Raw genomic sequence first — 13,190 nt, forward strand, 5'->3', positions numbered from 1 at the left:
CAGTTGTCTAGTAGGATTTCTTATAAATCCCTTGTCTGAGTTGGGAGGTTTTTTTTTTTTTTTTGGTGGGGGGGATAAGATTTTCATCCTTGGGATTTTTTAAAAAGTACTTATAATTCTAGGCAGGAGCTCTCCACTCCTGTCCAGTGTACTTTAAATCCCCTTTACCATGACAAACCCATAAATGCAGGGATTGAGAGTTCACTAAACAGTAGAAAAGCTAAACTGTTGGGGTTGGTGCACCCTTGATCGCTGTTGCAGTGAAGTTCTCCTGAGGAGTGCTCTTAATGTAGATCTTTATTGCGGCAACCTGAAACAACTAATAATCTGTGAAGAATGTGCTGTGTTTAGGCGTGTTATGTTGATATAAAGTGGAGGAGGACGTGTGACCGCTGGTCTTGGGTTGTACTATTTAAGTGGTAACTCTTTAAAATAGTCAGACATCATTTATGTTCGAAATATTTTTTACTTATGTTTGAAAAGTCAGAGTTACAACTTCAGGTAAAGAATGATTCTCAAGACGGTTTTATATGTACGTTTCCGTACAGTTGTCAGATACACGTGAAAGGTACGTAAAAGTGAAGAAGTAACTTAATTACCTTGTTGGCGCATTTAATGTTATAGCTAGCCACGGGTAACATGTCTAGCTTGCACGCAGCAAGTCTCGCAGTTTCTAGAACGAAATAAAACGAGCGCGTACATTAACAGTAGTTAAACTGTTAACCCTGATCCTGTCACAGCTAAAGTAACCATTGTGTGTAAAACCAAATTAACCCACATCTACCTAAAGAGGTAGCTAGTTAGCGGTCTGAAACGCGATGCGGAAATAGCGCGGTAACACAAATCTCGCGAGATGTTGATCCGGTCCGCACTTTGTCAGCAGTCGCTCGTTCCTCCATTTCGCTGCGTCGAAAGTCTCCTCCCCGCAACCGCTAGATTCAGCGATCCAAACCCAGTCTCTCTCGGACCGGTCTTTAACTTGCTCAAACGAACCTGCCAGTACCTCGTTGGGTACCGAGAGATAGTTTGGAAAACTCCAATCACGGATTGAGTGCGATTTGAAACGGATGGCGACTCCTTCAACGAGAATTTAGTAAAAGAAAACTGCTCGGAAATTCCAGGTAGGTGGGAACTTAAGATGGCGGCGACGGTGGAAGGAGGGGGGAAAAACTGAAAGCGGTGGGAGGGAGCGGGGTATTTGGAGGCAGCAGGGGACTTTGATATGGCGGGTTAAGTTCACTTTTGTGCATTCATGTGATAAATGCAGCCTTGTCGAATAAAACTTCAGTGTTCAAAAAGTTGCATATTAGGTTGACTTTTGTGACCAGATTAGAGGCACTTAAAGGTTGTTTTCTAACCTGAAGGTAATGCTATTAAACTTTTGTTAGAGGCATTAAGTTAGATTGGACTTTGAATTCAGTTAAATAAAATATTATAAAGCTAGATTAACATTGCCTGGCTTTACATGCTGCAGTGAGTGACAGTTCAAAACAGAAATGAGATCCGAGATCCAGTCTGCTTCAGCAGTTTATTTGGGATATAAACTCAAATTTGTTGGATGATAATATCCATTCTAACTGAACATCCCTTTCTCCGGTCAGTCCACATAAAGTTAGTTTGTCGCACCACTTTCAAATCCTACTTTTTGTCCTTTGGGTGTCTTTAAAGAAAATCATATAGACGAGGGTCCTGGTTTAAAGCATATTGCAGGATTATAAATGTTGACAGTCATCTTATGATCAACGCGCATATGACCCCGCGTTGTGACGTCATCGAGTTGCCCCCATGGCTAACGCTAGCGAGCTAGACAGCCAACTAAGCAGACGGCTTACTATGTGTGAAAGTACGAGGACGTTACCTTTACAGTGTGTTACACAGCATGACGAAAACGTCTTCGTATAACCCAGAAAACAGACCCGCTTGTGTATTCATTTTCGTAAGGAAGAGTCGTGTAAGCTTGAGGTGGCGCGTGAGCTGCTTAGCTAGCCGCCGTGTTAGCCGCGCTGTCTTCAAGTTTCTTTTTTTTCCCTCTTTTTTTTTATCGCAGCTGCTTACAAAGCACCGAGCAATTACATTTCTTTCCCACGCTTAAACAGCTGCATATGGCGTTACATTAAGTCCCGGCACACCTGCTCTATGGTTCTCAGTGGTAATGTCCAGGCCCTTGTGTATTGCACCTCGCAGGCGCCACACCGCCGCAAAGATTTGCCGCCTCTCACAAACTTATTGTCGAATACTGAGGAATGATCTGTTGTACATATGCCTTGGATTTTAAACAAGCTGATTTTTGTTTCGGAAAACCTATTTCTGATATTATTCAGATAGCTACTTAACCTAAGTAACACTGCTAGCTACAATGGGCGCAGATGCAGTCCTGCATGTTGGCTACATGTCCATGGAATATTCTCCTTAATAAGCGCGCTAATTGGCCCAAATTAAGATTGTATTTCTTGCACATCGAAAAAATTGATATTTTACACTTTCTGTCAATACCAAACCACATGGGGTAAAATCTTTATAAGTCTACTGTACTGGATAACATGACTACCTTTGTGCTGTTTAGTTTCTGGCTCACCATCATTGAAAGCACGTGAGGAATTGGAAGGTAGATGTAGGAAGTTGGTTCCTCTTAACACGTGAACATAATAGGCCTGGAAGATTGTGATTTTTTTTTTTTCATTGTGCATTTATTTTTAGCAAATAGTGCATCAACTTAATCCAATAATTTTGGTTTCACTTTTAAAGTTTTTGCCCCCCCTAGATGCTGTGGTGTCTTTGATCTTAGCATCCTGGAAGTGGAAAGTACAGAAGAGACTGGGCCTACACCACATACAGGTGATGCATTGCCTTCTAGTCCTTTGTTATTCCTACTTTGTTTGTAACATACTTGTGTTAATTGTGTTGAATTTATTAGTATTTTATTTTTCTTTCAGGTGCAGTCTGTAGCAGAAGCAGTCCAGAAGGAGGAAGACTTGGGGAGGAGGTGGTGCAGCAGCGCACCCCTCCGGCTGTGGCTGTGCTGGGTGGCATCCCTGCGGCTACACAGAATGTGGCCGGGCCACCCCAGCATGTCCTGCAGCCGGTCCCAGCTGCCTCACTACCACCACCACTGCTTGGCCCTGACACTGAGATGGAGCAACCGAAAGCAAACGTGCAGGCTACAAATCAAGAGCAGACCACCACAATGGCTTGTCAAAACTGCAATACCAAGGAGTCTGAGGAGAATTCAACCTTGGACTGCAGTACAGAAGCTGCACAAAGACAACACATGTCCATGGTTGCAGAAAACTCACAAAATCTCTCAGAAAGACCTTCAGCTTGTGACACAGGCAGTGTTAGAAAAGGACAGGATTTGCATTATGGGTATAACACTGAGAAAACAAGCTTTGAACACAGCGAGACAGAAATGGCCAAGGGAACTGACCAGTGCCAGGATTGGACCCCTAACCCAGGAGTTGTCATTAAAACGGAAAAGGGACCCATGGCTTCAGAAAAAGCTAATCTGGAATGTAAATCAAAGACTGATAAAGAGGAAGTATGTGGAACAAAGCACACGGCCAGACAGAGCACCTGTATCCCCACAACTCAGTCTAGCTCAGCAGAGTTCACTGCACATAAAGCAGCAGACAGAGACCACAAATCTAGAGACACAGCGCAGTTCCAAACTGCACCATGCTTGCACCCAGCTCAGAGCAGTTTACTTCCCGAGTCTGATGTCCGGCAAATCGTGCAACAGCCTCTTACCACAACTATCATCACAGCCAACACAGAAATACCTAATGAGTCCAGTAATGCCAGTAATTCCATGGATGAAGTCACAAAAGAGGGACTTGCAGCCAATGAAGAACGGAGTGTTGGTTTATTTTCAGCAGCATCTGAAAAAGAGTGGCATCACTCTGCCTCAGGAGGGTTTTCCGCAGGACAAGGAGAATCTGTGTTTAGACTTCTTGTTCCCACAGGAAATGGAAATGGTGCCTCAAATAACACAGATGAGGATGAAGGATGCTTGTCTCAAAGTCTCCAGCAAACTTCTGTTGTTGCGGTTTCCACCTCTAATGTTGCCTTCCCTCAGAAAACACCCAATCCCTCTAACCATCCTCAAAACACACAAGTTACACAAGCGAACCAGCTGAGTCCTGACTGTATAAACTGCAGTGGAAACTCTAAATCTGTTTTAACAGGGAACAAGACTAATGCAAGTGAAGGGCAGGAGATTAAATCTCTTTCTTTAGATGGAACAGGATTATGTCAAGATATTTCTGTTAAAGAACCAAAGGTGTTGGGGGTTGTGACACATAGTCAAAATTTACAGGCCCCCAAAGCTTGTAGTGCATCACATGGAATTGTTAAGCATAACGACTGTGCCAAAAGTATGCAATTGAGTCCATATCAAGATCACCAGCCAGATGGGAGCTATATACTTTTGCGTAAAAACAAATGTACAAATTTAGAGGGAATAGACTCAAGTGAGCCATGTCTCTCTCAGGTTAAAAATGATTGTTTAATCCAACAAGGGCAAGAATCCATTCTAGTAGGTCATAAGCTCCCACAAATGGAATGCTCAAATGATGGTTTCTCAACATCTGATAATATGAAAGTGCATGATGAGGGTTCAGAGACTTTCTCTAGACTTAACGCTGTTGAAATGAAAGATTTAATTGATGTAGGTATTCTAGTGCAGCCAGGAATGGAGGACACATGGTTAGTGGTAAGTGATCATTCTCCACTGATAGACCAGCAGTGTCAAAGCACAGAGGATGCTGAAAAGATTGAAATTAGCACAGAAGGTATGGGACACTGTTCTGAATCACAGACACCTGTAGCTGTCTATGAGTGTACGGTACCCTGCTTTCCCCAAGATGCTGTTCATGAAGCTGCTAAGTTGCTGTTACCAGAAAAAGGTGTAGAAGTATCTGCCGATAAACACTCTTTCGAACCTTTAACAGAAACATTGACCGACTCCGCTCATCCACTAGCTTCACAGAATGTTCTATCTTTCTCAACCCCTTTTACCTCTTCAGCAAATATTTGTATGCAAAATATCGTTTGCTCAAGTGCTGAAAATACAATTAACATGTTAGATTCGGCCCTAATCAACAGTCCTTCTGCTGTCCAAGAGGAGCAAGCGAAGTCCACAGAAAATAACTCTGATGTGTCCCAGATTTCTCTTCCATCAAGTGTTATTGATCCAAAGTTGCTTATACTAAAGAGAGGTGAGGCTCTCCTCAAACAACCTCCAATGTTGGCTCTACTTCCCAAAAGCCAGAGCCCATCTGATACCACTAGTGATGGCCTAGATAGTCTCTCTGTAGAGTGCCTTTCAGAATTTGACTTAACTACAGATGTTGCAGCTAAAAAGGCAGACCCAACACCTCTTAGCTTTCATGTGCTAAATGCTCCTTGTAATGTTACTGGTTCATCTTTAAAGGATGAGATAAAAAAACAAGCCTTAATCAAATCAGAACATTGTCTAGCATTTGAAAAACAGATTCCCCAAAATGAGTCTCTTTTAAACTCTGCTTCATCTACTCAAACTCCGACCCATAACTCACCAAGACTGCCTTCCAGGTCGGGCAGTATGTGTAGCTCCATTACTGATCAGTCTGAAGGTCCTGCTAACCAGCCATGCCATGATTCTGTGCTGTTGGATGTGGAGGAACAACACTCACCAGTTCAGCATTTGACAGAAATAAAGACTGCGCAGGACAACACCATGGAGCAACTTGATGCTTCCATAGGAGAGAGCAGCGAAGGAGAAGCTGATGGTTCTTTAGAGGCCCAGAGCAACGAGAGAATTATTATTCCTAGTCCAGCACAAAATAAGGTATGCTCATATTATTTGATGTTTCTCCTTCCTTATTTTTAGGCATTACTGTGTAAGCTAGATTCTTTAATTGCTTGCTTAGTCTTTGTATGTGTTTCAGAGCTATTCACGCATCAGAACAAAGTTTGTCATTAGCCAACTGTTAAGCATCAGTGTTTCAGTCTACTTTGTGTGCATGTTCACATTGTCATGTGAATTCCATCCGATTATGATGCCCTAGTTGGCTGCATGTTTGAGCCATGTGTGTTTTGCAGCATGGACAGAGCAGGAAAGACACACAGTCCTTTTTATTGAAGGTAAGAGGTGTCATAATCTTCTCTTGACATCTCTTGTTTTGAGACAATCACACTTTGCAAGATGACACGTCTCAAAATTCTAACTTGCCTAAAGCTTAGTGTAACGTGAAAAACATACAATTTTTGTAATAAGGACACAAATAAACAAGGATTGAAAACCTGTATAGAACCAGTAATCTTGTAAAAAATGCTCCGTAGTTTGTCTGTTTTATTTTGGCCGAGATTTTATTTACGTTGTGTTCCCTTTCTTATCTTAGGTTCGCCAGTGGATAGCAGGCAGAGGTACATCAAGCTCCACTCCTTCCACGTCTCGTACACCGTCACCAACTCCTACTTCATTGTCTATAGACTGCAAACACGCTCTACCTTCTCCCCAAAACTCTGGTTTAGCCTCCCAGTCAGATCAAACGCTGAAAGAGCGGCCTCGCTCAGAGAAACACACTGATATGGCAGAACTGGCCAAACACGTAAGTAAAATATTTTATGTTCTTAATTATAGATGCACCGATTGCAGTTTTCCTGCAGATTCTGCTTGTCTAATTTTTTTTTTCTTTTTTAAAGAACTTCATTTGACAGCATACCTAAACTAATTATATGTTCATCATAAAATGTGGACCATTAAATAACAGATCTTCTTCAAACAAGTTACAGACTTTTACTCCCTCAAACAAATCTCAAAATAAAAAAAGTTCTTTAGTCTTGATAACTTGATTATAAAAGCACACGACAGTGGATTCCTGCAAGGTTGTATTGGCTTGAAAGATACTGAGCAATGTTTACATTTATCACAGGAGGCAGAGATAGAGCATCGAACACTTGCGCTGAAACGTGAGGGCTTTTGGTCCCTAAAACGTTTATCCCGTGTGGCTGAGCCACTCCGGCCAAAGGTGCACTGGGATTACCTTTGTGAGGAGATGCAGTGGCTTTCTGCTGACTTTGCACAGGAGAGGCGCTGGAAAAGAGGCGTAGCCAGAAAAGTAAATTTTTTTGCCATTTATTAAATAGTTTACTACCCATTTACTTACAATTTAGATGTTTGAATACGAAGTATAGTTAATGGGAATTACAGTGTAAATAAATCGAAATGGTTGGTTGCAGGTGGTACGCATGGTGATGCGGCATCATGAGGAGCTACGGCAGAAAGAGGAGAGAGCAAAGCGTGAAGAGCATGCCAAGCTGAGGAAAATCGCTGCTTCCATTGCAAAGGAAGTCCGTGCTTTTTGGAGCAGTGTTGAGAAGGTGATTTGTTGGCTTATTGTGCTGAGTTTTACAATTTTAAAAGCTGGACAATTTTGTGTTTGTAAATTAACCTGAAAGTGTAAAAACGATTAACTTTTTTTTTATTTGATGGTCTCTTTTATGTTTACACCACACAGGTTGTGCAGTACAAACAGCAATCAAGGCTTGAAGAGAAACGGAAGAAAGCTCTGGATCTGCAGCTCGACTTTATAGTCGGCCAGACAGAGCGCTACTCTGACCTGCTTAGTCAGTCCTTGCAAGCCACACCTGCAGCCCCTACCAGTGTTCCCTCTCGACGCAGTCAGCCTAACGCACCTGAGGAAGATGGTAAGAAAATGCACCTGCATCAAAAATGTTCCGTAAGCATTTCGTATGGTTTGGACGACTTGCAGGTAACGTTTTGATGGGCTTTTGCGTGTTCTAAATATTTTTTTTCCTTTGTTCTTTATAGATATTGACTTTGAGCCTCCATGTGAAGAGGAAGATGATGAAGAGACAATTGAGGTGGAGGAGCAGCAGGACGGAAATGATGCAGAAACTCAGAGAAAGGAAATTGAGTTATTGAAGCAGGAGAGCACATTGCCACTGGACCAGCTACTTAGTACTCTCGCGCTCCCCCAGGTAATTCACAAAAAACAGCAAGCAAGACTTTTTAACTTCGTCTTATTACTAGGTGTGTCTGTGTTAGACATGTGCATGCTGTAAACTATGATTATCATGCAGGGCGCTGCATCTGAGGATGAAGCATCAAATAAATCCTCGTGTATAGTTGAAGATGAAGACAAAGAGTTTTCCGCTAATGAGGAAGATGGTATGTTTTATTTTCTAACTATTACTCCATCATCTTATCCATGTTCTTATCTTTAATCAATTGGTGGCATTCCTTTAACAATTATTTAATCCTTCTCACTTTTAAAAGCTGAGGATGTTGAAGACACAATTGAAGCTCAGGAGGTGATTGAGGGTGATGGAGACCATGCAGAGGAGCTTGATGACTTGGCAAGAGAGGGTAACCAGTGATTACATATACCTTTGTAGTTTTTCTTTTCTTTTTTCCTTTTTTTTTTATAGCTGTTGTGATAAATATGATGGAATTTAACACAAGCTGTAAGGTTTTGAGTTGTTGAGAACTTGAGTTTGAATCTTTATTATTCAATAACTAGCCTTGCATTTTTTTCCCCAGTCAACTTCTTTGGCTTGAGTTTTTTTGTTTCTTTCAATCTTGCTTTTAGCCTTCCTTTGCCACTAAAGTCCGGTTCACCTACTGCTATGTTTAGCCATTTCTTCAAACATGGAGTATTCGCAATATATTCCTTCTAGCTTTTGTTTATAATTTTGTTTTATAGCATCACCCAAAAAGTGATGCTATTTGTTGAAGCACTTGAGCTCAAGCAGAAACTGTCCAAAAACTCACAAGTTCAATAGATGCAAAAATTGTGAAGGTGATCTCAAAAAAGTGGTCCTATGTTAAGATGTAACATGCTCTGTTAGGATGTTTTTGATTTAAATAGCTTTTGATTTCTGTAAAAATGGTCTCCTACTGCTGGAAATTCAACAAAAACCCATTTTCAGTTCATTACATCCTATAAAATGTTTTAACTCTGTTGTGCATAATATTTTGCAACAGTGCGTTTTTAGTTTTAAAATAAATGTCATCATTAGGAGGTTTGTTCAGTAAAATTTGAATTATACCCTAATGGTTGTTGACTTAAAAAACTATACTGACATCTATATCTATATAGATGTATCTATATAATACTGACAATTATAATGTCATTTACTATATGAAAATCAGAGAAATGTGTCATTTGCGTAATAATTTGGAATGCGGGATACATTACTTTTCATTATTCTTTTTTATGCATTTTAAATAGAACTACAGGATATGTTGCTGCCTCATTTCGTGTCGCCTGTCTGCAAAGCCTAGGTGATGCATGAGAATCCGTCATCTCACATTTGTCTCGTTGTCCATTGTCATCACACTTAAAAATTAAATAAAAAGGCAAATTTTGCCTGAAAAAAAAAAATAAGTGAAAAGACACATTTTTACACATAAACAAAAGGGGACTGTCAAATCAGGTATCCGCAACTCCCTCCAAAACCATTGATTATGATGAGTAATTTGACCAAACCTTCTCAAAATCTTTATTAGAAAACATAGTGGTGCACTAGGTATCAGTGGGCAGGTGGCACACACATTCGTTTGGGTGACTTTGGAAGATCTTTAAAGCTACCAATAAAATCCTACTGACAGCTTAAAATGTAAACAAAAGCATTTAGTCATAACGCTTTAACTCCCTGCCATGTAGGATTAGTTTGGCGTTTTGTCTTTGCTTATGTTTTGCATTTTTCATCCTCAGGTGAGATGACTATGGAAGAGCTGCTTGAGAAGTACAAAGGGGCATATGCCTCTGACACTGAAGAACCTTTTGCATCACCAGAGTCTTCAGAACTATCAGAGAAAACTGACGATGAAGAAGACGAGACCGATAGAGATGAAAGTGATGATGCCTCCTCAGGTAAAGTGATGACGAATAGAATTTTTTTTGTGGGAATAAGTTATTCTTTTATGGAAAAACATGTTATTTTTCCCCAAAAATGTAAAGGCATGCTAGGCTTTTGCATGCAAACCTTGATTGTCGGTAGCATTTACATTAACATTGTTTTTATCTAAAGTAATCTCGCAATCCAAGGTTCCACTGTAAATATACATATATGTATTTTATATGTATATTTACAGGTAAAAGAGTAACTTGGTCTGCGAGCATTTTGCAAGATGAGAAATTTTTGAATTAATTTTAACTAAACGAAACTTTCTCACGTGATAACAACTGAGCCAATGGTTCTTCTCTCTCTCAGGCTGTGGGATTGTGGATAATCATTTCCATGCTCGGTCTTGTGCATACATCATTCATGCAGTCAACATCTGTGCACGCATGTACTATTTACTATAACATTGTGACCACTTGGGCTTGCACGTAAAAGTATTTCTTTTTTTTATTTTGTGTCCAAATGTAGTGACTGTTCTTTGGTAACTGTACTGAAACAACAGCCCCGTAAAGAAAAGGGTTAAAAAGGCTATAGAAGTGCAGGAGATAAATCTATTGAATGACAATGCAGTGTCACATTTCCAACTTCTCAAAAGGAGGCAAAAACAAATGTCTTTAGAGAGGTTCCTTGTTAGACATTTGCCAACAGAGCAGTGTTTCCGTTAGTGTGTGTCTTACGCAGTAGCCTCCCCTTCTCTCCTCTCTCATCTTACTCTAGCCATGAGTCTTTTCGAAGGTAAAATGCAGGTTAATTTTTTTTTTCTTTATATGTTAGAACAGTTGGCGAGGAAAAGCTTAATAAATTGTGAAATAAGAGTTTAAATACAGTGGAACCTTGGATTACAAGTGTAATTCGTTCTGGAAGCGTGCTCGTATTTCTAAACACCTGTAAAAGCGAAATTGTCTCATAAGAAATAATAAAAGCTTAAATTATTCGTTTCACAGCCCAAAAAAATAAATGCATAAAAATAATTAATACAGAATATAAAGTAAAAATAAAACAAATTAACCTGCACGTTTACTTTTTTTTTTTTTTTTAAAGTAAAAATAAATCCTGACAGATAAGTGCGCTGTGTTTGTGTGTGAAGCTAAAGTAAGAGGAGAGGAGGAATTAGACCCCTCTCCCTTTTCTCATCTTACACAGTAAACCTTTTCCCCTCTCTTTTTTGAGTTTTACACACACACACACACACACACATTAACGGAAAGAAAGTTTTATCTGAAAAAATAACATTATTAATGACACTCCCGTGACATCATTAATGACATTCCCGTGAGCGCAAAAGAATCACATCAGAGCAGTGTTTCTATTTTAGAAAGAGAGAGAGAGTGTGTATGTGAAATTGAGGGGAGGTGTGTGTGTGAAGGGTCCTGGTGTCCAATGACACAATGCAGCCTGATACAGGGGGGGAAAGAGTAAAAGGATCTTTAACCTCTCTAATGAGACTTGCTTTTGCTTTACGTGTGCACACGCCTGTTATAATAAACAGTTCACACGCGCTGTACACACGCATACAAACACAAAATATAAGATGTTTTACACACACACATATGGTCACAGTGTTATAGTAAACAATACACACGTGCACAGATGTTGATTATACCAGTACTAAGACTCTAAGACTGAGCAGGGGAGACAATTACCCACAATTCCGCAGCACAAGAGAAAGAAAAAAAAAACAATGGCTCAGTTGTTGTCGCATGACGCTCAGCGTCAAAACAAGAAGCACATGCGTGCATCATGATACTCGGTAATCGTAAAAACTAAGACTTTTTTGTTTTCCAAGTCAAAATTTATATTAAAAATCACTGCGTTACTCATAATCTGAGGTTTCACAAAAAAATTTTTTGTTATTCAACTTCTCAAATTCTTATTTTTCTAAATTTATTGTTTAGATTCAGCAGAAAACAGTGATGAGGAGGATACTGAAGCTGAGAAAACTGATGAAGAGGATGATGGCGGAGAGGGGATGGAGGTTTTACTAAGGGAGGGAGATCACAGCCCCTCTGGTCCCACATCCCCACGCCCCAAAAAAGAGATCAGCCATATAGCTGCTACTGCTGAAAGCCTTCAGCCTAAAGGATATACACTGGCCACAACAAGTGTAAGGGTCCTTGACATGCTCCTAATGTATGGTACACGTAAGGCTTAGTTGTAGATGTGCTGCTTTATGACGTACAAATTGAGTAGCTTGTAGGGATGTAATGGTATGCCTGTTTGTACCGTCCTGTTTGGTGAGTGTCGTAAACCAAGTAAATACAGTTCCGCTTTAACTAGTGAAATTTTATCAGCTAGTTTTAATTTGTTAAATTGGGGGTTTCCCAGTTTAGATTGGCGCTAGCCGCTCCTCCACAGATGCCCCTGATTGCCCTGATTAATGTGGGAGCGCGAGTACCTCCCCCCTGAGAGAGCTCGGCCAATCAGCTCTCTCTGTGCCTCCTGCTGTGAGAGGAATACAGTATCACCCGGGGTTCGAACCAGCGCTCCCCGGATGATAGGCGAGCGCTTTACTGTACCTAGTTAAATTTGGAGAGATAACTTCTCACTAACTTCTGCTTTTTTTTTCTTCTTTTTTTTTTGCGGTGTTGAGGAATAGTCCTTCGTGAAACATGGAAGGTAGATGTATGAAAGAGACATAACCAGAGGAGGAAAAAAAAATATATGGAAGGGAGGGGGTGGGGGGCCCTGTGTTGTGATTGTGCAGACGAAATCGATTTTGTCTATGATCGGTTAGAAAGCTAAACCACATGTATGGTTGAAGGTCATTAGGTGATCTATAGAAAATAAGGATTATATTGAAATTATAAAAATATTGATTGCAAAACTGTTCTTGAGGTCAAGAAATCCTGCTGTAGGTGGTATAATTAGTTACAAGAATTCAGTCTTGCCTGTTATTAATTTGAAATCACAATGTAAAAGATCAGTATACATACGAGTCACCTAGGATTTTGTGAGGCATCAAAAGAAGAGGTAGGATTTATTGGGATGTAGACAAATAGAAATTGTGCCAACTATAGGAAATAGTGCAAATATTGATTTTTAAAATATAATTTTAAATATCCCCTATTTAATAGAACCATTGTTTTTATTTACTGTAGATAATGTTACTACTCACACACTTAGTGCCGCTATATGTCTATTATTTAACATATATAATAAAATATGAAAATGTCTTACTTATGTGTTGAGGGCATTATGGCCAGTTTGCCACAGATAAAGAGAAAGAAGTTTGTTATTTATAGGTTATCAGTTATGGTAAATTTAGAATTAATAATTAGTTA

General features: G+C 40.0%; 1 protein-coding gene across 1 annotated transcript in view; it reads left to right on the plus strand.

The window, feature by feature from the left end:
- Positions 1-353: 353 nt before the first annotated feature.
- Positions 354-13,190, plus strand: part of srcap (Snf2-related CREBBP activator protein) — a 29,202-nt gene continuing 16,365 nt past the window's right edge. The window contains exons 1-13 of the mRNA XM_053512075.1: positions 354-1,121; positions 2,762-2,835; positions 2,934-5,824; positions 6,079-6,120; positions 6,378-6,587; positions 6,912-7,097; positions 7,219-7,359; positions 7,497-7,686; positions 7,811-7,980; positions 8,083-8,170; positions 8,279-8,368; positions 9,720-9,878; positions 11,805-12,013. Coding sequence (XP_053368050.1) covers positions 3,131-5,824; positions 6,079-6,120; positions 6,378-6,587; positions 6,912-7,097; positions 7,219-7,359; positions 7,497-7,686; positions 7,811-7,980; positions 8,083-8,170; positions 8,279-8,368; positions 9,720-9,878; positions 11,805-12,013 — 4,179 coding nt within the window. The 5' untranslated portion in view covers positions 354-1,121; positions 2,762-2,835; positions 2,934-3,130. The remainder of the gene's footprint in view (positions 1,122-2,761; positions 2,836-2,933; positions 5,825-6,078; positions 6,121-6,377; positions 6,588-6,911; positions 7,098-7,218; positions 7,360-7,496; positions 7,687-7,810; positions 7,981-8,082; positions 8,171-8,278; positions 8,369-9,719; positions 9,879-11,804; positions 12,014-13,190) is intronic.

The sequence above is a fragment of the Clarias gariepinus genome, chromosome 14 (assembly GCF_024256425.1).
Source record: "Clarias gariepinus isolate MV-2021 ecotype Netherlands chromosome 14, CGAR_prim_01v2, whole genome shotgun sequence".
Classification (NCBI taxonomy): Eukaryota; Metazoa; Chordata; class Actinopteri; order Siluriformes; family Clariidae; genus Clarias; species Clarias gariepinus.